This window comes from Pseudochaenichthys georgianus, chromosome 7, assembly GCF_902827115.2.
Source record: "Pseudochaenichthys georgianus chromosome 7, fPseGeo1.2, whole genome shotgun sequence".
NCBI lineage: Eukaryota > Metazoa > Chordata > Actinopteri > Perciformes > Channichthyidae > Pseudochaenichthys > Pseudochaenichthys georgianus.
This window is the reverse complement of record NC_047509.1, coordinates 32,214,466-32,240,859: the sequence shown is the minus strand read 5'-3', so window position 1 is coordinate 32,240,859 and position 26,394 is coordinate 32,214,466. Positions and strand designations below refer to the sequence as shown.

The window sequence follows — 26,394 nt, the reverse complement described above, 5'->3', positions numbered from 1 at the left end:
GCGATGACTTTAAAACTAAAGCGGCTGGATGTCGCCACCTTGCGGTAAAGAATAGAAAGATCATTCACAGTCATTTCTATGTTATGGCAACAACAACAAAATCACAAAAACAATATATTTTATTTTCTGAATGAAATATAATTTGACACAGATCAGTACACCGTCATGAAGTCATTACAGCATGTTCACGTTATTAACACTGATTTCCTGAGATGACAATACACAATTACTGACACAAAAAGTGCGCAAATATTTGATATTCATTACACAAAAACTTGGCAAGTTTTAAGATTGTTACCATAAATAATGATGAGCCATCAGCAGGGCCACCTTATATATGAATTCTACAAACAGACGTATTAAATTCATTAAATGATAAACAATCACATACAAATGATTCACTTCTCAGCAGGCAAACCATGTGAAAAAGCCAAAACTCATCTGGTTGTCAGAGTGATTTTGAAGCACAGCCTTTTAAAATAGTGAACACTACAAGTTGGCTTCTTTATGGACTTCAAGTGGACTCATATGAGGGCTGGTTATGAGTATTTACACATTGTGATTGTGTGAGAACAGCAAAGGGGCACCAAAGAGGTAGAAACGGTGTCCTTGAGGAGTAAATATATCTTTGGCCAAAAACAAAATAAATCCCCTTTTACTGACTTTATTCCCCTAAACGTGAATCTTAGGCTAGCCACAATTAAATACTTGTAAGTGATAACACACATACTGTACATATGACACCAATAGCTATTGTCCAGGTACCTCCATGTAAGTGCACCTGATAGCCAGGATGTTGTGTTTAAGTGGACTCCGCTACAAAAAATATGCTGCATTCCATCCTATGTAAAAAAATAATGTAGTGAACACAGTCAATAGATCATCCACCCTGTCTCCTTGTCCTGAAGCACTTGCCCCACCCACAGTTCACACTGAAGCTGCTCTGGTCACTAGTCAGACTCTGGTTGAGAGGACTTTTCTTCTTCTTCTTCTGCTACCGCTGCTGCTGCTGGTGGTGGCGGCTGGATGTTTTCTTCTTTCGCTGTCTTCACAAAGCTCTTGCTGAAGGTCATGAGATCTCGAAGCTCTTTGTTCTCAATCTGAAGGAGACAGAATAACCACAGATTTATGGGAAAATGTCCAGATGGAATTATTGAGAGGTAAACAAACAATCAAATCAAGTAATATGATTAGTTTATAGCCCTAGACTTTACATGCTGCTTAGCTTCAGAGTCACCTACGCCAACACGGAAAATGTTACTGCTCCGAAGCAACAATGTTAGCTAGCTAAAACCTGCTACAAAGTGGAAACATTTAACGTTAACGTATATAGAGAAGTGCATTGAAATGGGTGAATCTTTGTAATGCACTTAGCAGAGCTTTGTAAAGATGAAGTTTGACAATCAAATGTTGCCCAGAATATGCAAGGATGCAGGAATGCAGTAGAAAGATACTAACTACCGCTTCAGCAGCACTACAAAACACATAATGAAATGGGTCTTGACACAAACATAAATGAAGTCTTAAGTGGTCACAATTGTGAAACCACTCTCCAGAGTCAACCAGGAAAGTAGAGCAACATCCTTGCCATGGTAAGCAACACAGAGACAGTATCAGTGTGTATTTCTAGCTAAACCTCCCCATACTAAATATCGATTCACTCAAAAACTATCATGTTAAGTTGTTCCTGATTTTACAGAAGCACTTACCTCTAGTTGAGCGAGCCTCTCTCGAACAGAGCAGTAGTGCTGATCGTCCACCTGCACCGCTTTTCTCATCACCTGACCCATCTCGCATATCCGCTCCACCTGGTTCTGCACTTCCTGGAGAACAGACCAAAAACTAATTGTTTTACCAGTTTTAGTACAACTTTAGATTTAGTCCATCCATTTAGATTCCTAACCAAATGAGAACATTCGAAAACAGCAAGGGCACCTTAGCGTGGTTCTCGTGGAGGTTGAGCACAGGTTTGGTGTCCAGCTCCTTCCTGGCCATCATCAGCTGGAGCATCTGCTTACGGTAACGACCCATGATCAACTCTAGTGCGTACTGGTGTTCTTCAAGAGATAACCATAGTTCTGCAGGGAAAGTCGAGAAGATTTTTAGCAAAGATATCAAAACAATAGCTAAAAAATTAACAGGATGAAGTGTATTTTGGTATATATTTTTAACCTTTATTCTCCTGCTGCAGGTCCTTGATTTGAGTGTTTTCCTGAGACAGAAGGACATGAGGCTTGTATTTTGTCAGCTCCTGAATCTCTGAAGCGTCTTCTGTATGCTAAGAGGAGAGAGGAATGATGAAGAACAGAAAGATGTGTTGCTTTGTTATAATTTGTTGTGAGATAGAGGAAAATATAAACTCAAAAACAAATTACAAAAGGATTTCATTCTTAAAAATACAGTATGATAATGTAAACTGGTACTAGTGAAATGCTCCATAGGAGGCAGTCATACACATATACAAAACAATTATGATAAAGCTTTTTGAAAAATGTATGGTGTTTGTGTAAACTGGGCAATAAAATTGCCCAACAATGAGCAATGTATTTCATTAAGAGATACTTTTATGATTGTTTATCATTATCAGAAGAAGCATTTGTGAAATTGTGGGCTGTTAGTTATATTGTATTAAAGATGGGGTAGGTAATTTAGGAGAAACCAGCTCGAGTGCACTAGAATTTGAAAATACACAACCGGAGAAAATCTGCTACTTCCTTACAGAGCCCCTCCTCCAACACACACGAACGCGCACATGACCAATGAGGGCACGAGATAAGTTTGCACAGGTGGAAAGCTGACGGGCAGGTAGGCCATCCAGTTATTTTAGCCGGGCCGCCTAAAATGATTGGTTGTGCTTTTTACAGTACTACGGCTTCCACAGATGAAACTTTTTTATGGATTTTTTGTCAAAGCACTTAAGATATTCATTGCTATCGGGATGTTAAGAGCATTCCATGGAATATAACAACAAGTGTATCTTGAGCCGGTTTCTCAAACGTACCTACCCCACCTTTAATGTTTTCTAGAATGAATGGGTAAGTGATACAGTTGGAGATCAGGAGTTTCTGTTGCACCACTGCTGTGTGTTTGCCACTGAGCAGTGCAGCACTTGAATGAACTTTGATTGTTGAAATAATCGTCGACTCCTTACCTTGTCTGGAATGGCATTTCCCACCTCTTTCATGCCCTGCACTCTCTGGTTTAAGGCCCCAGACTGCTCTATCAGCCCCTCAGCGGCCGTGTCGTGCTCTTTCAGCCTCTCGAGAAGTGTCCGGGCATCCCCCAACACTTTCTCCAAAGTGCAGGCCATTTCTGGAAACTGACAGCTCCTGTGTGCAACGTAAACAAGCTACTCGACACTGCAAGAGGGATTGAAATACTTCGCAGTGTTAGCTTTGGTTGCTATCTAGCCTTAACTAGCCGCGGCAGCTGCAATGCCTTTATAGCGACGTGTACAAGCTATTGCGGGCCTTCGTTAATATTTGTCGGAATACAGATTAAGTACAGTATAACAAATACAAAGTGGTCTTTCTGTGTTGTTGTCAAGTGCGCCGTTTCCGTGTGAAACTGGACAAAACGTCACGTCCGCCTCGTCTTCTTCGCTTTATATAAAAGGAAACCAACTTCAGGATAGATACCGCCATCTACTGGACAGATTAAATGGCGGTTTGAAACAGTTACAACTGGCTGATTTATCTGTGAACCTTTGACCTGTGAAAAATCATGGTTATGATTCAAATAAAAAGTGAAAAAACAATGCTGCTGTACAGGAGGGGACGCATTTTATTTTATTTTTTATAAATTCTTATAAAAACCTATGTCTTGAAATTGCACTGTTGAGGAAAACTGTGACCTAAGTTTTTCATTCATTGCATAACTATACCGTAGTTGTGTATATGACATGACAATACATCTTTGAATATTGAATGAATACCCAGGTAACTTTGTAAAAATTCAGACTAAAATAAGTAGAAATGTATGAAATTGAGGCTTTAAAATATTTCAATTGAAACCAATGAACTTTAAAAACTGCCTGCAGACAAAAGTGTGCATTTACAAAAGCATTTGTATTCCTAATGTATTGTCTCACCAACATGTCCACGGTGAAAACATTCATAATGTGTTAAATGTGTGGTTGTTTTTTAACTTTCCATTGCTGTGTACGTGCCATTGTGTCATAATAAATGGTACCTCACTTTTTATCCATGACTTTGTTGATGCTTTTGCCATCTTGCCTGCCTCTCAAAAATACGATCCTGGTAACAACAAAATAAAGTATACTTTATTTATTCAGGAATTCACATTGAGATTTAAATCCCATTACAAAAAAAAACCTAATACCACAGAACAACAAAAACATTAATACAAAAGATACATTATAATATTGAAAATGGTATTGATACAAAAATATATGATACAACAGCAAATATATGCATATCCTACATATTATGCAGATTGTGACATTTAGCATTTAAACCTATCATCTAAAACAGTCACAGTTTTTGAAGAGAACCGTAAAAATGTTTTTATTGTATTATTTATTGAGATGTCAACACAATTTAGAATTAGTTGATGAACACGTTAAATCAACCACCAAACGTATAATGGGCATATTAATTAGTTAATTATCAGAATTTCAATTCTCCACAGGTTCATTCAATATTATCAAAAGAACGAAGCAATAGGTGAACGACCTTAAATAACATTTATCTTACAATCGATGTTGTTCTTGAACACACTCCCAAGATGCAACGTGTGGCCTCAGAAACTCTACTACGGGAGGAGAACAGTTACTGTCGGAAGATTAAATGAGATAACGAGTCCAGTTGTCTGTATACAGGGAATTACTGTATTTCGAGCACGTCAGCGCGTAACTGTCTACTTTCTAGTCAAGATAGTAAGTCATGGAAAATATTCCCATCATGATCATAGAAATATGCCCAGTTCTCGATGGATCATTGCGAGACAGCAATAATGGTTAGTCATCCCTCGCTCAGCGGCAGTGGCCACTCTTTTATTTCCAGGTTCTCTGGACATCCCAACGTTCTGAAATATCGCGGTATCTGTCTCCCTAATCACTACGTAATGTGCCGTGCTGCTTCTAGCGGCGCTGGTGACAGTGCTGAAAGCTGTTGGGGTAAGTTTTATTAATAATACAGCTTTATATTCCTTTTCGAACATGTGTTTGAACTATGTCATTACAACGTGTAGCTTTCTCATCCAGCGGGCCTTTAAAATTGAACAGGGTATGAAGCACTTTGTAATACGCAGAGCTCGGGCCTGGGTGGGGGCAGCCTTATTTTTCCTCACCATAAATCACCACACAAGGACCAGCAGCATGCTAGCTAACTGTAGCCGCTATTAGCCTTTTAGCACAGTGAATGGCTTAGCAACATTGTTAACAATACACAAAAGTAACTTTGTATTTCTAAAATAAGTAATGCTACCAATGAGACAACACGTGTGAGAAACAAATGGCAGTTAGTGACAGGCGCGGTGTAATTGAGGACGAGACTCTTATCGCTTGTCATAGCTTCTTTGTTGTCCCGTCCTCGTGCCGTTAGCTCCGATTACGTTATCTTAATTTTATTTGTGTATGTACAGGATAAACTCTGATGGTGACATTTGTATTTCACCCTGAGTTCAAATATATTGTAGTTCCTGGCACCTATAATATCCTAAATAAAGGTCCGGTCTTTCCGTCGCCAGTCGCTTTCTTAGCCACCAGTCCAAACCCTCCTTCTGTCAGTCTAACCAAATTAATATTATAATGTGTTAACGTTTCTTGTTACCGGAGGGCAGTGCGCGGTGCTACCCAGTTCCACAAAATAGGACTTTTATTCAAATGTATATCCATAACTATGTTAGTGACAGCTACCAAATTAAACGCAATACCCAGGTGCTAGTTAAAAGTCTCATGTATACCTCTACCACGTTTTACTTACTTTAAAATTAGCTAAAAAATATTAAAAAGACAGTTTTTGGTTTGGAACTTTTGTTTGATTTTCTTGGGTGTACAAGAATAACCTGATTGTGTGCTTACTTTCCGTTAACTTTTGACCATACTACAAGCCACGTTACTTGTGATGAGGCAATAACTACAATGCCTCATTTGCTAACTATTTAAGCTAACCTGTGGCCTAATGAGCATGTTGCAGTAAAGTAAATTAATTTAAAATGTAACTAAGTCGGAAACGCCCGGGGGTACTGGCTGTTTACGACTTTAGCGTTAGCATGACGCTAATCTGTGTGGTTGTTTGTCCACACAAGGTCATTAAGCTGATTCATACTTGCGTTGGTTTGATTTACAAGCAGTATATGTGTGAAACAAAACCAATATTCGATGTTTTGATAGGTGATTTAGAGTTTGAGCTGTGTTTAGCGGCTAGCTTAGTTGTGACGTTTTCTACATCGTTGCATGCCGCAACGTGTTGGATCAGGCCTTATTAGTGGTTCCTGCAGAGGATAGCGGATTGCTAGGAAGTCACATGGTTGGTACTGTCAGGACGGCTGTTGTTCGGGCCCAGACCAGGGACGCGCCGTCTGCCTTTTTAATAGGCCGTACTGTGTGGTCCTTGTTTTTTTATTGTTTAATGATTAAAGTATACTTTTGTTCTTAAACGGCCAATCGTTGCTGGTGGTTTAGTGGGTGGAATGTTTTTTTTCTCTCTTCGCGTCCAAAAGCTGAGAAGGAATAACAGAAAAGCACGTCTTCCTCAAGGTTGTTTTCCCTGAAGAATTGCCCCTTTTCATTACTAAAAACCTTTACCCCACTTAACACATCCTTTTTGTGATGACTAGTCTGTTTTTTATATGACTAGGATGCACAGCTTTAGTCCCCATGGGTATATGATTTACCTGAGCCTTGCACATGTAAACAAAACACAAAAGTGACATTGTTGCTTAATCCAGATTTTAGATTTAGATATGAATATCCAGGAGGCTGTTTCAAAAATACAACAATCTCCCTATTGCTAGAATCTGATTTGACATATATTACTTTTTTTAATTTTTAATAACATTATAATTTGAATGTTTCGGGAAGTGCGTGGGATGAGTCATTGCGACACACTCGCAGCAGAATAGATATCATGTGTCCTGGGTTGGCTCACCCAGCTTGTTTTCAAAGCTGCTGCGTATTTAGGTCAACAACAAACACTCTAACCTACTGATGGAGATCAATCTCTGATTTTCACATTTAAAATGTATGCACATGAATGTAATGAATCTATTAGCTTGTAGGACCTCAGAGACACACTGAACATTTACAATAAGTGTGCAACAGTTGATAGTTGAAGTACAAAACAAGAGGGCCCTGGTCAGATGGTACCATAAATATCATGGCATGAACAGAGGTATGCACTAAGGCTTGCTGACCCTAACCCACAGCTACTAGCTTCCTGTCATTTCCAGGCAAATGAGCATAACCTTTTTTACATACATGTAATTATGTGGCAAGGAATAGTGATTTGAAAAACTTTAAGCCACTGGCCCCACTTTATTTTTCTTATCAGTTTACAGTAAAATAATTCAATGTATTTGTGTCATTGCAGACACTTGGAGAGCTAAGGCATTTGGTCCTGTCACTCTTGATGTTTTTGTGATGTTGATGCCTAAATTAATCCGTTCTGCCCAGCTAACCACATTTTTTTCCCTCCAACAGTATGAAGTGAAACGGAACTGAATTTTTGTACCATCCGCAACTGCTTCAAGTTCAGATCATAACAAAGAAACTGAAGATAAAACTCCCAAAACAAAAGCAAAGTTGCAACACTGAAGACGCATAGAAAACCAACCAACCGATCACTTCAAGGGTTTAAAACGCAAGAAGTAACCAAATCCTGAAACGACCAAAGAAGACGCCCATCAGCCCAATTGAAACGCAACAGAGAAGCAAACCTATGCCCAAGCATATTCTGAGAAGACTAACTGATCTGAAACCAGAAGTTTGTGCCTACTCAACAGCTTTGACAAAGCACATGTCCCAACGCTGCTCCTAGCCCTCCTCATCCTCACCACATCACCGACTCACCACCGGGGTGTGGAGTGGGCTGCTACCTGCTAGTTTTATTTCCCCCCCATAGTTACCCCCCTCTTTTCCTTTTCTCGACTCTACTGTTTTCATTGTACACTTCCTTTTTTTACAGCAGTGTTTATGCACCTGCGTTTGCCTTTTTTCTGCTAGATTTCTGCCCCTCTTTTTTGTTTTTTTGCTTTATGCAACCATCTAGAACTTGTGCCAGAAACCTGTAACAAGTGTGTGTGCGTGTGTGTGTTCAACTGTGTGCGTGAAGAGATCTGCAGAAACGGCAACATCACTGAGATCCTGAGAATTACAAGAGTAAACGCAACGAATAAAGGTGGGTGTCAGTTATTATTCCCTTCATAACATGAGGCCTGTCATGTTAACGAGAATTGTACTTTTAAATTAATTAACTTTTAATTTAATTTGTCATGTTTTGAATGATCCCCCTCCCCAATATGCTGAATATATTTCCCTTTATCGGGTTTAACGATCCAGATAACAAATCTGACGTAATGTGGGTATGATTCAGTAAATAACATTGGTAAATTCCCTATTTGTACATAATACTCCATCTATGTCTGTACATCTGTATCTCTGTGATTCAGTTTGACCAGCTGTGCTGATTTCATGCAGCAATCCTGGGGTTGTTATTTATTTTTGTCACTGATCATGAGTGAATTTGTCCTCTTTGTCAAAGTTGGATGTTGTTCAAGCAAACCGACATGTCTGCTAATATTTTCACAATTTATAAACAATTTGTCATCAATTACAATTTCAAGACTCTTAATTTTTAAATAGCAACATCAGCTAATCTCGCAGATATAGAAATGAAAGCAGCTGCTTCAATGCTTGTTTTGAAATCAACCTTGTATATGAATTCCTCTTTGCACATGACTCTACTCATGTGGAATGAGTATAAGTGATGGATTAGAATGTTGATCATGCCAGCGACCTCTACATTGTCACTTGCTAAAGATAACTTCTCCAAACACAAGCCAGCTGAACTGAAGCTACACCTCCTCCAAACAGTTAAGCTGGTTATTGAATTTAGATTGAGAATGACTTAAATGCCTTCCCACACCAGCCCACCCTTTTCCTTATTCTATAGTTTTAAAGCCATATCCTCTGATTTTTGCCTTTTCAACTTCCTAACTCTGGGAAGCCCACAGCTATTTTTCCTTTTTGTCTTGCGACACATGGCACACTGGCTGACCTATCTGCCTTACCCGTTATGTTTGTTCCTCTCTTCACCCCTGCAGACATCCAGCGGTGTATCATTGGGTGGTCATATAAAATAGAACTTTAACAGTCAAGCAAAAAAAAAAACTCCAAACAAGTAATCCAAGTTCAGCAAGTGCTTGAGCAAGTTCGGTCCGAGTTTATGGGAAAATATGGGCAGCCCCTGGAAAGGCTTTGTTGAGTTTACCTTGCCTGCGTCGCCACCCACCGCATTTGTTAGCGCTGACCTGAGCAGCACCTCCCCTGTCGGACTCAGCCTGTCGCCATATGGCCGATCCGTAAGTTCCACCTTCCCACCTCTTTTCTACGTGACCCACCCCCATCGAACACCCATCCACCCACCTTGCCCTGCATCTCTCTGCCGTGAATGGCCTAACCTTCTTCATCCTTTTCGGGCTCCCGAGACTAGCCTATACTTAGTTTTATTGTTGCAGGGTGAGGGGTGTTCTGCTTTTTTAAATAAACTCCTTAAGAGGTGTTTTTTTTCCTTCCCCACCCATTTTTACTTCGCAATCCAGTAAAATATTTTCTCAGATCCTGGCGAGTTCTGACAAACTGCATAACTGTTGGTCCTGCTATATAGTTAAATGAATTATATGGTTAATATTTGAAGTACTTGCCCATCATCTTTAAACTTAAGTCCTCGCTATCTCCGAGACCAAATAGTTTTTCACTGCACAGGCAACCAAATCATGCGTGCCTTTGTACTCTTAAATGTTCCGCGTTAAAGACCATATAAAGGTAAAATGCCTCCATTCTAGGTTATATCTTCTGTTGGCGCTTTGTTGAAGTGCAGTACGGGGCCTAACAGAAGAGGCTTCTCTGGGACCCCCCCTCCCCATAACCCATCACCGTCTCTGTCCACTGTAGATGCATCACTCCTTTGACCTGTCATTTGCATTCCAATCTCCATCTTCACACTCGACCTTGAGTAACATTTGCGATAATCAAACCACTTCAATTTAACTTTCTGCGCAGAGGTTGGTTAAGTGTTCCCGCCTTCTCTGTAGAGCCATCCTGTGTGGATACACCAGTGTGTGTTTTTAACCACTGATCAATGCTGCCAATTGATGTTTTAATGTGAGATTGTCATGGTAGCAGTTCCATTGTTATGTCAGTGTGACGTTAGGATTAGTGATTGTGATTAGCTGAATTAAATAACAATTGCATTGGATAACTCTTTTTAAATACAAGAACATTTTATATGGTGCGAAGGGTTAGTAATGTATATTGGGCCCCTAAACTAGTCGGGGTCAAACACTGGTTCTTGTTCACGATGACGGCAGTTCCGAAGATACTGTATTTTATAATATTTGGCTGGATAACTGGTTTTTGAGTAATAACCAAACTGCATATGATGTCTGGAAAAGGTTAATTGGAAAGAAAATGCTATAAAGGCTATGACTATGCTCCCTTTTCAAAGCTGTTGCCTCCTCCCAACAGCATATGCAAGTCCTACCCCCAGTGTCAGAAATGGAAAGAGGCTCCTCTGAGCCTCCAGTGGCTCACAACACTGGCTCTGCCCCATCTACCTCTACCGCTCCCATGACTATCCCCCGCTGCTCCTCCCTCTCATGCCACCCCCATCCAGGAAGTAAAAAACACAAGCGGACCCCCCTGTATCAGAGATCAGTAAGGGGACATGCTCTGGAGTTGCCCATGCTGACTTTAACATCCCTGTGGTCAGCTGTTTTGTCGTGATGTTTTGATAACCGCATGGTTTGTAAGTGCGTGAGTCTAACCAGTATGTAGTGACAGATTTTGACGAGTGAGTTTTATCGATACACTAGTTGGTTAGTAGAGGAAGAACAGTTCTTTTAGTGTTTAACCAGATCTGCATGAACGTTTTGTCAGCGCTAACATGGTTTAGGAATCAAGTCGCTTGTCAAATTCTTTAACTAAGTGCATAACACTTGTAATAAACTAGGAAGAGCCGTACAGTGTGGTTAGTGTTATTTATTATATTTCGTTCAATGGGACGTTTTATCCTAAAATTCCACTTTGGCATTATCTACATCTCCATTGTTGGCCAGAAAGCTCCCAGAAGAATCTAATTTAGCTTAAATGTTGCTTTTTCCACCCTTCCTCCTTTCTCCTAAAGTTTGTGGTACCTGCATGAAGTTGAAGTGCATTTGTTGTTTGGTATTTGAGGTTGGCATCAACCGTTGCATTAAACTGCAACATACTTTAGTTTTTTTGTTAAGCTTCACTATTGAATACATTTTAACACTTGCTTCTCCTCTTCCCCAGATGAGTTTTGACCCAGGCATGCTCCATAACAATGGACATACTGCGTACGCTAACGGAACAGGGCCTGGCATTAGAGAGACTGGCGTGGTTGAGAAGCTCCTGACCTCTTATGGGTTCATCCAGTGCTCTGAACGCCAGGCTCGTCTCTTCTTCCACTGCTCCCAGTACAATGGCAACTTGCAGGAGCTCAAAATAGGAGGTGAGAGGCCTTGGGTTTTTCTACCATTTATACATACTTAACTTGTTGAAAAGAAGCTTTACAAACCGATTAAGATTTCAGTCCTGGTTTATATGGGGACACCCTATTAACTGGTGGTAACCGCAGTTGACATGTGATACTACAGTTCTCAGATCATTATATATGATAAAAAAATCCAATATGTGATTTCTGTCTTGTTTTTGTAGATGCCCATTTAACAAACAATAGTCTCCGGTGTCAAGCTTTGTGAAAGAAATGTTGCATTTTTTGTGTGACTACCTTAAAATAAAAGTACGTTTGTTAAACAATTGAATGCTTTCAATGTGAAGGTGCAACAGTGGGAATGTGCATTTTGACGTGAATAGGGACACTGATATCCAATTTGTAATACTGGGAATCAGTAAAAATGGCAGTACTTTTATCATAGGACTATCCGCTCAATAACTATTGTGATACCTTATTATATAATAACAGACATCCACTCAAATGAAAATCTTGATTGCCACTCTTAAAGTTTTCTATTATTACAAGTGTGCTAAGTGTTTGCTCTTCTGCTGCTTCTCTCTCCTCAGATGATGTAGAGTTTGAGGTATCCTCTGACAGGCGCACTGGCAAGCCCATAGCAGTGAAGCTGCTAAAGATAAAGCCAGAGGTGCTGCCAGAGGAGCGCATCTCGGGCCAGGTGGGGCCAGACCTGCACGCCTATCCCTTTACTGTGCTGCATGGTTATATTCATCCAGTTAAGGAACACCATTTTATTTTTGGTTCTGTCGTTGTCTGTCAAATAATATTTATATGGCCCATTGTGTTTTTTTGGGCAGAAGATGTTAATGTACATACATTGTTAAATCCCCCCCCCCCCCCCCCCCCTCTCTTCTAATTCATTTGAACATGTCCCATCAAGATTTACAATTCTTTTAAATTTTAAAAAAACTGGCTTTGTGTGCTTACATGCATGTTTGCTGGAGGTCCCGAATGTCTATAGAACAAATATGGTCAAGTGATCAATTTAATGGCTGAGTGGGTGTATTCACTTCTCTGTGAATACCCACTGCAACTAATATGGCGCAGTCACTCAAACCTAAACAAATCCTACATGTAGCAGTCTGCTATTATGCATCTAGGTCCACATACAGAGCACAATTTGACTCCAAACTCTGATTCACTGATTGAATTCATGAAGTTATTTAGACACGTTGGCAACAATGCAAAGCTGTGGGTGATGCACCACATTTGTGACACTTGATGTAGTTGTTACTGTATACATTTGAATTTAAGCCATTTACCCGTGACATTTTGAAAAATAAGCCATTTCATCCATCACATGTCCAGAAATATTTTAATTGGGCTATGTAATTACATTTAATACCGAACCTACGATTGGCAAAGGGAAGTGCTAATAACCCCCTCTGTTTATTCCTCCCTTTTCCATAGGTTGTCTCTTCAATCCCAGTGCACTTGGATGGAAAGTCTGCACCCGGCCAGGTTCCCACTGGCAGTGTTTGTTATGAAAGAAATGGGGTAAGTGGCATCGATTATAGTTCAGCGAAATGCAGGATGTTTTTAAAACTTCATCCTTTTTTGATGATTTTTTTAACAATCATTTACTTGCTCTATAACCGACTTTTGCTAAAACCCTCCTTACATCTGCTTCCCCATTATGAAAAAAGGATTGATTTATATCAATGGAATATGTTCCATCATGGCCTTCACAAGGGCCATTTATTTTTCACTGTACGACAAATGTTGAATGGCATCAAAACGATAAAACTGTTGCTGAAGGTTAATCCAATGTGTCTGTCACTTTGAAATGATTACTGATAATCCATCTTCATATTTACTAGTTTGAGCCTAGTTTTCAGAAACATAACATAGCTTTCGACTGTGCGTCACACCAACTCCTCAATGGTAACGTGTATGTGGAACTTCCCCTTCGATTCTATTGGCTCTAACGGTTCAAAAGAGATGTCAATCACCAAAATCGACCAATGGGTTCCAGAGAAACGGCAAATACACCCATTTCCACCCAAATGACCCCAAAGGTGTTTTTTTATTTTCTAAACCTCTCTAAAAAGGTCAAATGTCACTTGTTTTGCATCAATCTTGATACAGGGTACTTATTATGTTATACTTTGGATTCCTAAAGCTTTTAGTCTACTATCCCATCATTCAAGGGTGGTTTTCACTATAAGTAATGTCTTTTTTTTTTTGTATGGACACTATAATTGAAAAATGTTTTAGGTTAAGAGGTGTGTTCAAAACCGTTTCAAAAACCCTGTTTTGACTTTCAACAGGAGGTGTTCTACCTTACCTACACGACTGATGATGTGGAGGCTAATATGCACCTGGACACGGGCGACAAAGTCAGCTTTTATATGGATACCAACAAACAGTAGGTCTTTACACAATGACAGTATTCAATCCCTAATATGCTGAGATTACACTCAAGTTTGTTTAACCTTTCTTGCATTTCAGTACTGGTGCAGTCAGTGCTCGTAATATTCAACTGGTGAAGAAAAAGCAAATGAGATGCCAGGGTGTGGTGTGTGCTACAAAGGTACGGGACGCTAATATCATCACGTGGACATTCTATTAAGCAACTTAGTAATGGTGTGGTCATCTTTGTGATGACTACCTTTGCAAAAAAGGGCACTATTTGAGAAAATGATTTGTACATGAAATACTTCAGGCCAACCTAGCCATTGGCTTGTTTACTAAAGTTGTAGAATTTGTAACATGGATGTTGTGATGGTGGGTTCCCTAGCGTAATTTCTATTTAGTTTAATTCCATTCCATTTTGACAATCTTTTTTGTCAGTAAGTAACTCACTGAATTGAGGCAGGATCTCTCCCTTTTGAGTGGACGGTTGCTGTTCCTGTTTTGTTGAACTACATGTTGTCTTATAGGAGGCCTTTGGATTCATCGAGAGGGCAGATGTGGTGAAGGAGATCTTCTTTCACTACAGCGAGTTCAAGGGTGACCTGGAGGCTCTGCAGGCTGGAGATGATGTTGAGTTCACCATTAAAGACAGGAATGTAGGTGTTAAGCTTTTCATCCCTTAAAATACCTGAGTAGCTCTTGTACTTTGATAATTTTTTTACACCTCAAACCCTTTCAATCTAGGATCTACACGGTCTTTAAAAAGCCTTGAATTGTCTTTGTTTACTGCAAATAATTTATTTATAATTTATTCTGTGCTCGGAAGGCGAACTAAACCATACATTTCCAATATAACCTTTATATTTTCATAGCGGTTATATATTACTTTTATATTGTTGAAAGAATATTTCCAGGACTTTGTTTCTTATGCCAATATGAACACAAAATAAATATGGGTATTGAATTATTTGTTGTTTTTAAAACGAGTCTTACATTTGACTCGTGTAAATTGACCTGCCAAAATGTTTGTGTATACCTTCTCTTTTATTTTTTACATGTTATGTTCTTGTGGCCATAGGGTAAAGAGGTGGCCACAGATGTGAGGCTGCTCGCCCAAGGAACAGTCATCTTTGAGGACATCAGCATCGAGCAGTTCGAAGGCACTGTTGTCAAGGTCATTCCCAAGGTTCCCACCAAAAACCAGGCAAGTAGATTACAAGTCTGGCAAGTCGAATTTTCTCAAATCGGTCTTTCGTGCTTCTTTCTTGTACGACTTGCATCACATGAACATACTTTTAACCTTATTCTATTGTTTTAATTCATAACTTTCCTTGTCTCTTATCGTGCTTTTTTTCCTTCCCCTATGGCAATCATTAAGGTTTATTTTCCATTTCCACAGAACGACCCTCTTCCCGGCCGCATCAGCTCCCGAATTGGTTTCGCTGACAAGGAGCTCCCATTTGGTGAGAAGGACACAAAGTCCAAGGTGACTCTTCTAGAGGGAGACCACATCCAGTTCAACATCTCCACCGACCGCAGAGACAAGCTGGAGAGGGCGACCAACATCGACATCCTCCCTGACACCTTCGACTTCACCAAGGAGAGCCGTGAAATGGTGGGGAATACAAAATAATATGACATTGTGATTTCTCCTGCAGAAGTCTAGCTATGTAATCAATGCCTGTCCACAGTAAGAACCTTGTCACCCATTCCTCTTGCAGGGCGTGATTGCAGCTATACGTGACGGCTTCGGCTTCATCAAGTGCGTGGACCGGGACGCCAGGATGTTCTTCCACTTCAGTGAAGTCCTGGAGGAAAGCCAACTGCACATCTCAGATGAAGTGGAGTTCACTGTTGTGCCTGTAGGTCCTGTTTATAAGCTTTTCACAAAAGTATGTATTCTGTCTTACTATCTATTCAGGCAAATTTGAGTTAATCTTCAACAAAAAGCTAAAGTAGATGTCCTGTTTGTCACCAGGATATGCTGTCGGCTCAGAGGAACCACGCAGTGCGCATCAAGAAGCTGCCCAAGGGCACAGTGTCCTTCCATACCCAGTCTGAGCAGCGATTTATGGGTGTAGTGGAGAAGGAAGTAGTGGCAGCCACCACCAAGAATGCCTCTCCCACCAAGGGCAAGGAAAAGGTACCACAGTGCGCAATAATGCAAAATATTATTGTACATGAAGTATTCACAGTGCATTTAAAAACAATAGCTTCGTAGTCCACACAAATTCCTCTTTTAGTTCTAATTTTCCTCTTTGCTTTCTCGTCCCATGACGACCTCCTGTTCATGCTCCTTGTTAGAAAAGAGACAAGGTAGGCCTGTGTCGCTCTGCATGAAGCCACATCAATAAAGTCTCACAAATGCTAAAGAAATGTACACAGAATTACAGCAACAGTCCACACATTTCACTTACAGTATTAGAATAAATATATTATTCCTAGAGTTTTTATATATGATCAGTCTGAAAGATTATGCAGTGTAAAAATTCAAGTGTGACATTGACTAGCCTCGTCTAAAATATGTCTTTTTTATTTTTTTATTTTTCAAGGCTAAAGTTATAGAAAAGGTTGGTCTTTGCTGGCACACTGATTGCCTCCTTTACCTATTGAGTTAACAGCATGGTATTTGATCACCAATTAACCCTTAGAAATATAAGGAAATGTTGGGAGCAGGGTCCTTCCTTATAATATTTGCAGCTTCTCTTCTTGGAGACCAGGAAGGTGTTCATTGTTACTGTGGTCCAGTTTGGCACTTGACATTTAAGAAAGTTGATGAATATTTTCTAGGGATGCACGATATTGGTTTTTTGAAACCGATACCGATAACTTCCTGCTTCTCAAGACCGATACCCGATAATAAAAAAAAATGTACGCCACTAATTATTTTAACACATTTTTTTTCCTCGGCCGCCCCGTAGTTTCAGAGCGCATCGAGTTTAAAATACCATCTACACGCTGATGCTGACAGCCCCGCTCCTGCTGCCCGCTTGTGGCAGACCACACTTCCACGCTCACTGTGTGTGTGTGTGTGTGTGTGTGTGTGTGTGTGTGTGTGTGTGTGTGTGTGTGTGTGTGTGTGTGTGTGTGTGTGTGTGTGTGTGTGTGTGTGTGTGTGTGTGTGTGTGTGTGTGTGTGTGTGTGTGTGTGTGTGTGTGTGTGTGTGTGTGTGTGTGTGTGTGTGTGTGTGTGTGTGTGTGTGTGTGTGTGTGTGTGTGTGTGTGTGTGTGTGTGTGTCCTTACGTGCATTGTTGTTAGCATCTGGTGCTAGCTAGCTGCGCTAACGGATATAAGGAGCTGTTTAAATGAAAACAGAAGAGTGACATTTCGCCACAACTGCACCGAGCACTTGACTTTATGCAGGCAGTGGGACATTGTACGAGAAGTCAGCACACTCAGCTCGGATACATGAACATGATTGCAGCTTCCAGGCAGCTCCGGTTCGAGCATATGCCTTCAGTTGCACATAGCTCCAACGCGCGCGCACACACACTTTGTATTGTATTATTGTCTTCGTACGCTTCGATGGCGATGTTTCAAGTGACTGATCAGGTTCGAAGTATTAGGGAGCGCTGGATTTGTGAAGAACTCCCCTCTTCCTAAACCACTAATACCACAGTACTGGCAAAACGGGAGGAGCCGAGTGAAAAACAAGCGCCCCTCATCCCAATCCACCCACACCGCAGTATTTTTTTCTTACCCAAAAAATATATTGTATATTATCGGGGCTATTAATACTGTTATCGGGTTTATCGGGATGACGTCATAATTCCTAATATCGGACCGATAATTATCGGGCCGATATTATCGTGCATCCCTAATATTTTCATAATAATTGGAAGTTGAAGCAACGGATTAGGAAGCATAAAATAGTCTGCTGATTTTCTGTGATTGCCCAACCTACCAAGCTTATTTGAAACTCAGCTTTTGTTTGGATTATAAACATGAAAATGCCACTAAATTGCATGTTGTGATTTGTTCAGGCAAGTACTTTGAATAAATAATGTGAATATTGCAGAGTGTTCCCAATCAAACTGCAATAGTGATGGCTAATTTTGGATCCATTCATAGTAGGCTGTAACTCAGAAATGTTGCAGTAATCTAAGGCTAACCAACTACACTGCTGCAGAGTTATGCATTGCACACGGTTTCCTCTCACATGCTTGTGTAGGCTTTCTCTGCACACCATATTCTAATACACTACATGGTCTTGAATCATCCAATCCAGCAGCATTGATGAGACTGTCCGGCTCAGCTGGGGGGAGTTGGATCAGCTATAGGTGATGCTCATTATTGAAACATAATATTTGTTGTCTCAGCAGGAAGCTGAGGAAGGAGTGATTGCATATGAAGACTGTGGAGAGAAGCTCACTGTGCCATACCATAACAAGGATCTAGAGGGAGGATACCCACAAGTCGGAGACAAGGTATCTACCTAGTTAGACTGCACTTAGCAATGTTGCTTCCATAGTGCTGCTGGAACATGGCAAAAATCATGAGTCTTGTTATTTAACTTGCTTACTCATTGGATTTGGAAAAACCATCATGCATTAAGGAATGCAAATGTTTGAGAGGCTATATCTTTGAAGAAATGTGTGCCTTTGAACAAAATGTAAACGGAGCGGTTATACCAGAATCTAAATCCCATCCCTCCAATCGGAGTGAGAGAAATTCATAATGCAAGAAAATGTGGGATCTTGATTGCAAAGCAGATCGCGGAAAAATAAACATCTTCTCAATCATTTGGGTCATTTGACAGAAGCCAAATGCTTAGTTTGCCAATATAAATGATTTTAACTCTTACGGTACAAGGGATAACCAAAGGTGTAAACTCCTAATGGAAAGGACTTTTATATAAAGTTATAAACTAAAGCGCTTCCGACACTGCTGCACATTTAGATTCTTCAATCACGATCCACCGCCTGTATGTGACCTATCAATATGTTTGTCCTCTAGGTGGAGTTCTCCATCAATGAAGTGAAGCGGACCGGCCTGCAGAGCGCAGTCTCCATCCGGGTCCTCAACCGTAATGCCTCCAACGCCAAGAGACTGCTGGGATTTGTTGCCACACTCAAGGACAACTTTGGCTTCATTGAGACTGCAAACCATGACCAGGAGATTTTCTTTCACTACAGGTAAAGCTTAAAGTTGTACATTACATTTTAATAAGTCATTTGCTGAATTAACTTTGTCAGCGACATCTGTTCATTTAAATCACAGTCAAAGTGTAAATATATTGTTCTCCTCTCAGTGAAATGTGTGGAGACTTGGAGAACTTGGAGCTGGGCGACACCGTGGAGTACACTCTCTCTAAAGGAAAAGGAAACAAAGTCAGTGCGGAAAAGGTTACCAAAGTGGCTGCAGGTATGAAGGGTTTCATTCCAGCTGTTGCACTTCTATTAGTCATGTGTTGCAAATAAAGTGTTTAAAACCAACGGTCTCCTCTTTCAGTGAATGGCATCAGTGAGGATGTTGGTGCGACAGTGATGATGGGGAAAGTCATCCGTCCCTTACGCAGTGTGGACCCCTCCCAGACAGAATACCAAGGGCTTATTGAAATCACAGAGGAAGGTGGGTGTAAAGTTACGACAGGACCTAATGTTCAAAGTGTTTTTCTTTTGGGGAAGAATACAAAGATTTCATCCCTCTGTCATTGTTCCAGGTGCAAATAAAGGCCAGAGTTATCCCTTTGGAATCATGGGAATGTCGAACAAGGGGGATTGTCTGCAGAAAGGAGAGCTGGTGAAGTTCCAGGACTGCACAGTAACACAAACTGGACAGAAGATGGCCTGTAACGTGGTCCCTCAGCGCAGAGCCATGGTGGAGTGTGTCAAAGACCAGGTACTGATCAGCCGTTTGGTTTGAAGTTGAATTCATGCTCATACCTCTGGGTCTACATGGTAGGGGAAAAAGCTTTTTGGAAACAGTGCCCTAGGAAACCGTTTATGTGCACTGAATATTGAAGTACATTTTGCTACATAAAGTTACTTTAATAAAACATTTATCATAAGTATTTTATTTATATTGTTGTACATGAAGATGTCTCTTCTCTTTCACCACTGAAGACAAGGACATCAACCCTTATGAACAGCTATTCATTTAGTTGGAATGCTGTTAACAGCATTCCAACGATCTGTTCTACGGACGAAAAGTTTATTATTCCGCCGACTTATTTTGCCGCGCTTCTTCTCCCGCTTTGAACATCACAGAAACTCCGTTCAAACATCAAAACGTTCAGCTCGGTCGGGAATCGATGGCTATTACTTTTCTCATTCATAACTTTCATAATTCCAGAGATACATCCCATAATAAATCACATTTTTAACCATTGAAGTCAATGGAGAAATTCTTCAACTTCAACAAATCTTCATGCGACTTCAACTGCGAACTGTTCATTCATACTTTCACTCAGAAACCTCATTCCAACTTCAAAATGTTACACATCTTTCTGACATTATTCGTGTAAAACAACTTTTAAATCTGATTCTTACTTTTAGAGATATTAACATTTGTTCAGACCTTGGTAAAGAGGTTTTCTTCATATTTTAACATTAACTAGAGTGCGTGATGTCACAGCTAGAGTGGAGGACAGCTTGAAATGTGCCTTCATATCTTTTTTAAAACTGCCATAATTCCCAAACCCTACATTCCTGAGACATAATTGTTCATGACAGACGTAGGAAAATATCTCGTAGCTTGAAAAATGACAAATAATTAAACAAAATGCCTCTTGAGGGCATGAAGTGACAAAAACTTTCAACATGCCTCCATTAAAGCCCATTGTAATTTCAGGCTTATATTTCCTCACGGTAGCAGCCGCACACCTTTAGTTAAAAGGCCACATTATTGACCCGAAACTACACCAAAATTACACTTCAGATACTCAACTTCCTTGACATGCTTCACGTTTTGAAATTTCACAGATATCTGTTACGGTTCTTCGTAATAAGAGGTTTATCTCTCATTCAGAACAATGGAAACCTTTGATCTCTGTACGCCTCGTTAGCTCAAATATAAACACCTGTGTCATGGAACACGATTATGTCATCACTCCAACTGACATGCTCAGAGCAGCAGACTTCAGATAAAGGTTAAAAGTCCTGCCCTCAACAGCTCTACGTCAATTATGGGGTGTCAACATCATATGCCGAAGAGAAGAGAGAGTAATGTAATAAAACACGGTTTTCTCATAACTTCAGTGAAAATACTCCAAACAGCCCAAAACTTCACAGGTTTGGTAACGATGCAGTCATCAACGCATCTAAGCGTATTATGGGGTGTCATCAAATGCCGTTGCCATGGCGACAGATCATTCACCATCAAGTTAGTTCAGAAGTTTGCAGTTCAAATATTCTGCTGCTTTTCAAAGCCTTTTTACTTTCTTTTCTTCTCATCACACATTCAAGCCCCCAGTGTTCATGTATCATTATTTCAATCTCAATTCTTCACTTTCTTCTTACACATTACATTTCAGCATAGCAGTTTAGCGTCAGATTTTCAGCATAAAGCATTCCCACTAGCAATTTCTTCAGGAATTGCATTCTCTAGTTATAAGATAATTATTGCAGGATGGCAATAATGGCCAAAATAACCTCCTTAAAAAATACACCAAGGAAAACAAATGCACTTAAAACTGAAATTCAATACACTGCATTATTGGATTTAACTCCCTATAGTAGAATTACAGCATCACAGCACATGCCATTTGAAAATGACCAAATTACAGTAAGTTTACTAAAATATATTTATGTATTTGCAATCGGAGAAACAAATTAAATATTTAGAAAAAGAAATCCGATACATTGCATAAAAGTACCTATTACATTTATTGAATAGATTAGAAATCCATTTGCACAGATTTAGTATTTTATTTATTTTTTACATCACATTTATCAGAAACTTCAAAGTATAACAAAAAAATAAGCCTTGCGTTGCTGTTAATAGACGCTGGACTGAATTACTCCAAATGTTTAACCCTGAAATCATGTTGTTTTGTTGTCCCCAGTTTGGCTTCATCACATATGAAGTTGGTGAGAGCAAGAAGCTTTTCTTCCATGTAAAGGAAGTGCAAGATGGCCTAGAGCTCCAGACCGGGGATGAGGTGGAGTTCTCCGTCGTCCTCAATCAACGCACAGGAAAATGTAGTGCCTGCAACGTACGCAGAGTCAGGTAAAGACTGCAGAATGTAAAGTTTGGTTTATTTAACTGTAATCAGAATGTTTCAGAATGAATGCTCACTGTCAACCTGACGTTACAGCGAAGGGCCTAAGCCTGTGGCGACTCCGCGTCCAGATCGTCTGGTAAACCGATTGAAGAGCATCACCCTTGACGACGCCAGCGCTCCACGTCTGGTGATTGTAAGGCAGCCCCGGGGTCCCGACAATTCAAAGGTAAACAAACGAGACTCCACTACGAGGCTCCACTGGGGCAGCATAGACAGGTCTTTTCTGTGTTAGAGTTTTACTCGCTACAGGGTGTAATTTGAGGGTTTGTGACTCTGCAGACCGTTTACATGCAGAAAAAGCTACATAACAACAAGGGGACGGGTAATAACCGGAAAAGCATGACATGGGCCCTTTAATATATGTCAGTACATATAAAGGAAATCAGGACTTTTCACTGGATTATAGTGGTAGTTTTATTCATTCATAAAACACGATACCATAAGTGTGAAAATAAGAAATGTACATTCTGATAAGAGTAATTAAGGGTAATGAAAGAAAAGGCCTAAAGTATTGCATTCTTAATCTAACGTACCCCCCAGAAATAAAAAATGATGAAGTAAAAATAATTTACACTCATAACCCTCACGAAGTTATATGAACCGTTATTTTGAAAACAAAAAATAACAGGCACATTAATTAACAAATTATTAAAAGCACATGTTTTTAGCTTTTTGTTTGCTAACTAAAAGCAAATGTCTCATTTTATAGACAATATTGATTTCCATAAGGTGATATATATGTAAGGAAGTATAACTGCAATTAATTATGACCCAGGCATTATAGTTTAATCAATCTGGATTTCTACAGTATTTGCGGAATTGTTAACTTTGTAATAACTGTTTATTCTCAGTGTTACTTAATGATGAATTGCAACCACCTAGGAATTCTTTTTGAGTTTCCAAAAAGGACACCAACATTTAGTTCATTGATATGCAAGAGACAATTTATTGTAGAGCGAATTGAAGCTAACATTTCATCAGTTTTTAATATGCTGTGTGATTGTGTGTGTGTGTGTGTGTGTGTGTTGTGTGTGGTGTGTCGCTGTGCTGTAGTGTAGTTGTGTGTGTGTGGTGTGTGTGTCGTGTGTGTGTGTGTGTTTGTGTGTGTGTTGTTGTGTATTTGTGTTGTTGTGTGTGTGTGTTGTGGTGTGTGTTGTGTGTTGTGTGTGATGTGTGTGTGTTGTGTGTTGTGTTGGTGTGTGTGTGTGTGTGTGTGTGTGTCGTGTGAGTGTGTGTGGTGTGTGTGTGATGTGTGTGTGTGCTGTGTGTGTGTGTGTGTGGTTTGGGTCGTGGTGTGTGTGGTGTGGTGTGTGGGTGTGTGTGTGTGTGTGTATATCATATATATTATATATATTATATATACTATATATATATATTATAGATATATCTATATAAGAGTATGATATACTTATTATATATCTTATAGTATATCTATATATATATATATATATATATATGATATATATATATATAATAATAATATATATATATATATACATATATATATATTATATATATATATATATATATATATATACATACATATACAAAGGTGTAAGCTGCAACATTAATACCATGCATCCTTCACCGCAGGGCTTCAATGTGGAGCGCAAGACTCGCCAGCCGGGTGTCATCGACTGAGCCATACAGAGCCCACCCTGTTTGGTGTTGGTGGGAAGCTTTCCCAGAGGGCGACGATAAGGGAATTTGATTCAACACATGCTCGCACACAGGCATTCATAGACAGAACATACGCATACATACAGTAATCGGCATGTGTAATCTTTGTCCCATCGATACCTGCGAGGGAACTTTTCTCATTCCACAGTTCCCTGCCTCGCCTCCCCCCGTTATGATGGACCTGCTGCAGAGTTCCAGCGTACATGGGGAGGGAGCTCTGAGTGTGTGCGTGTGTGATGTATCCTAGCAGTGATTGTAGTGTGTAACGGAGGTATTTGTTTCTGAGGGTCTCGCCCCTCTAAATCAGAGTGATGACTGTGTGGCTGTCTATGTCCCTATTTTTTTTTTTTAACCTGCTTTGTCTGGAATTCTGCACCTGTAATCTGTCCAATAGTTTGCCTGGGATGTCTTTGAGCATCTGCTCCTTTTTTTGTGTTTTTCATATTTTTGCTCCTTTACCCATGGAAACTTAGATATGGTTTCATTATCAAGTTTTCACTACTGTATGCTTTCCTACAAGACGCATAAAGCAAAGCAAAGTTCCCTCCATAAGGAGGATCATATTTCTCATGTGCGAGCTTAAACTGAGGGTTCTTCTCTGCTCGGTTTTTTTGAGCAGTTTTAAAACGCTTTATTGAAGAGCTGATGTGAAAGCATGGTGTGTGTGTGTGATGTATGTTAATGTCAATGTAGTTAATCTAATGGGATTTACTTTCACCAATCTGGAGCCTTTCGATACCTTTTTGGTATTCACATGCTCCGCTTAAGCAATTTTTTCCCAGGTGCAGAATTCTTTGTGGCATCTTATCTGCAGTTCTTTTATACAATTTTTTTTTCTCTCTTGCACATATTTTTGCTTTTTTTCCATTGAAAATCTGGTAATATTGAATTAAGTAAGAATAAGGTGCCTAAAAAAAACTACAAGCAAAATATAAAAGGAAAAAACAAAAAATTAGATGTACCCTCTGTTCCCAGCCAACCGCCAACAAAAATCTGAACAATCTAAGGGTGGCTTTTCTTTCTTTTTTGTAGAAATTATACTGATATGCATCCCAAACCTGTGGGTTGAACTATACTGTATGTAATGTGTGCTCTTTTTTTTTTTTTTTGCTTAGTGGAAGTTCTTTGGAACGTCAAAATATAACAAAACAAATTTAACTTAAAAAAAAAAAAGGCGAAGGGTGAAGTATTAGAAATTCAGTTAAAAGAAAATGAATAAAAAAAGCATTAAGAATCAGGTTACCAGTTATTGTGCACCGGAAAGACATGGTGGGTGAGCTGTGCGCCTCTGCACATAAAGTTACAGTATAAATTAATTTAAACTTTGGAGATCACTGGGTTTAAGTTGAACCACAGAGGTTCTCATGTTCCTTTGTCTTGAATGAAACAAATGAATTAAAGTTTTATCGAAATCACGAGCTGTTGTACATTGTCTGTTTTCATAGAAATTCTGCATTATGACTGAACACAGAAAGAATTTAAGTAGCTGTGAAATCACTTTAAGTTGACCAATGTTAACACCCTAGCATTCACTTAAGGGCAATGAATAAGAATGTAAAAAGGCATTTGGAGAGATTAGCTAATGGTTTATTACATAAAGACAAAGTTGCATTTGCATAGATATGTTCTCCACATTAAAACAATTAATTATAACAATTAACAATTAATTAATATTCAGCAGATGACAAAATGTGCATATTCACAACTGATAAAATGATCCGTTTCCTCAGAAAGAAGATTCAGTGTCATAACAGTTTAGTTTACAAAGTTAATCGTTCCTCAAATTGTGGACGGCATCCACAAAGTGCTCACATGAAAGATGGAAAAAAAGTTCTTTATTTCCCTATATTTAAGTAGAGTGTACAATATTATTCACAAATATCCATGGTCTCAAGTTCGATTCACTAAATCCTCCTTACAGAGGTAGTTTTGAATTGAGTTAAGTATTTTTTCAGTGTATGATTATGTACTGTACACAAAAGTAGCTTAAGATTTGTATTTTTGGGGTTTCTTATGGAAGTACTTCCTCTAAAAACCCTTGTTCACTCGCTTAGGAGTTCAGAGTTGCACATTTACAAAATGCCGAATACATGTTGAACCCATAGACTGTATATATATATAAATGGACGTAGTGTCCGTGACGTCACCCATAGGATTCTGCAGAGTTGCCGTGAAGCCCTTAGTAGGCGACTGTGACGTCAGAGTCGCCTACTAGCTAGTGGGCTAGCTCCGGGACGCCAGCTGGAGCTAGCCCCCTGCGGCTCCGTTAGCTCCGGCGGCCCCCACTGAGATAATTGGGTCCCCTATTAACATTTCCTCCCGTTTAGCATTATGGGCGTCATAGCCATAGACTATAAAAGTCTTACCCAAGGCTGAATCATAAACTAAAATGTATAT

At 39.7% G+C, this 26,394-nt stretch overlaps 2 protein-coding genes across 8 annotated transcripts; one reads left to right on the top strand and one right to left on the bottom strand.

Annotated features, from left to right (window-relative positions):
• Window positions 1-101: 101 nt before the first annotated feature.
• sike1 (suppressor of IKBKE 1) lies at window positions 102-3,623 on the bottom strand. Its single transcript, XM_034087173.2, has 5 exons — window positions 3,152-3,623; window positions 2,173-2,278; window positions 1,936-2,078; window positions 1,710-1,823; window positions 102-1,100 (listed from the first exon to the last, which is right to left on the bottom strand). Exons 1-5 carry the CDS (start codon window positions 3,308-3,310, stop codon window positions 951-953), a joined length of 672 nt encoding a protein of 223 aa, XP_033943064.1. The 5' UTR covers window positions 3,311-3,623; the 3' UTR covers window positions 102-950.
• Window positions 3,624-5,032: 1,409 nt separating this feature from the next.
• Window positions 5,033-25,412, top strand: csde1 (cold shock domain containing E1, RNA-binding). Of its 7 annotated transcripts, none has more exons than XM_034087984.1 (21): window positions 5,033-5,137; window positions 7,664-8,360; window positions 10,709-10,897; window positions 11,516-11,714; window positions 12,287-12,396; window positions 13,149-13,235; window positions 14,009-14,106; window positions 14,190-14,271; window positions 14,621-14,749; window positions 15,172-15,297; window positions 15,493-15,708; window positions 15,815-15,955; window positions 16,072-16,236; window positions 18,416-18,520; window positions 19,050-19,228; window positions 19,345-19,457; window positions 19,545-19,664; window positions 19,756-19,934; window positions 22,099-22,262; window positions 22,351-22,483; window positions 23,911-25,412. In XM_034087984.1, exons 3-21 carry the CDS (start codon window positions 10,712-10,714, stop codon window positions 23,956-23,958), a joined length of 2,580 nt encoding a protein of 859 aa, XP_033943875.1. In that variant the 5' UTR covers window positions 5,033-5,137; window positions 7,664-8,360; window positions 10,709-10,711; the 3' UTR covers window positions 23,959-25,412. The 7 variants fall into 7 exon arrangements, with proteins under 7 accessions (XP_033943875.1, XP_033943874.1, XP_071059942.1 ...); XM_034087983.1 differs by having other exon boundaries at window positions 12,287-12,453; XM_071203841.1 differs by having other exon boundaries at window positions 12,287-12,453; window positions 18,413-18,520.
• The last annotated feature ends 982 nt before the right edge of the window (window positions 25,413-26,394 follow it).

Coding starts and splice junctions, on each gene's coding strand:
- csde1 (XM_034087978.2), top strand. CDS start 10,712: ATGCAAGTCCTACCCCCAGTGTCAGAAATGGAAAGAGGCTCCTCTGAG. Junction 15,986..16,071: donor TTTATAAGCTTTTCACAAAA/GTATGTATTCTG, acceptor GTTTGTCACCAG/GATATGCTGTCGGCTCAGAG. Junction 18,521..19,049: donor ACCCACAAGTCGGAGACAAG/GTATCTACCTAG, acceptor TTTGTCCTCTAG/GTGGAGTTCTCCATCAATGA.
- sike1 (XM_034087173.2), bottom strand. CDS start 3,310: ATGGCCTGCACTTTGGAGAAAGTGTTGGGGGATGCCCGGACACTTCTC. Junction 2,279..3,151: donor GAAATGCCATTCCAGACAAG/GTAAGGAGTCGA, acceptor CTCTCCTCTTAG/CATACAGAAGACGCTTCAGA. Junction 1,101..1,709: donor AGAGGCTCGCTCAACTAGAG/GTAAGTGCTTCT, acceptor TGTCTCCTTCAG/ATTGAGAACAAAGAGCTTCG.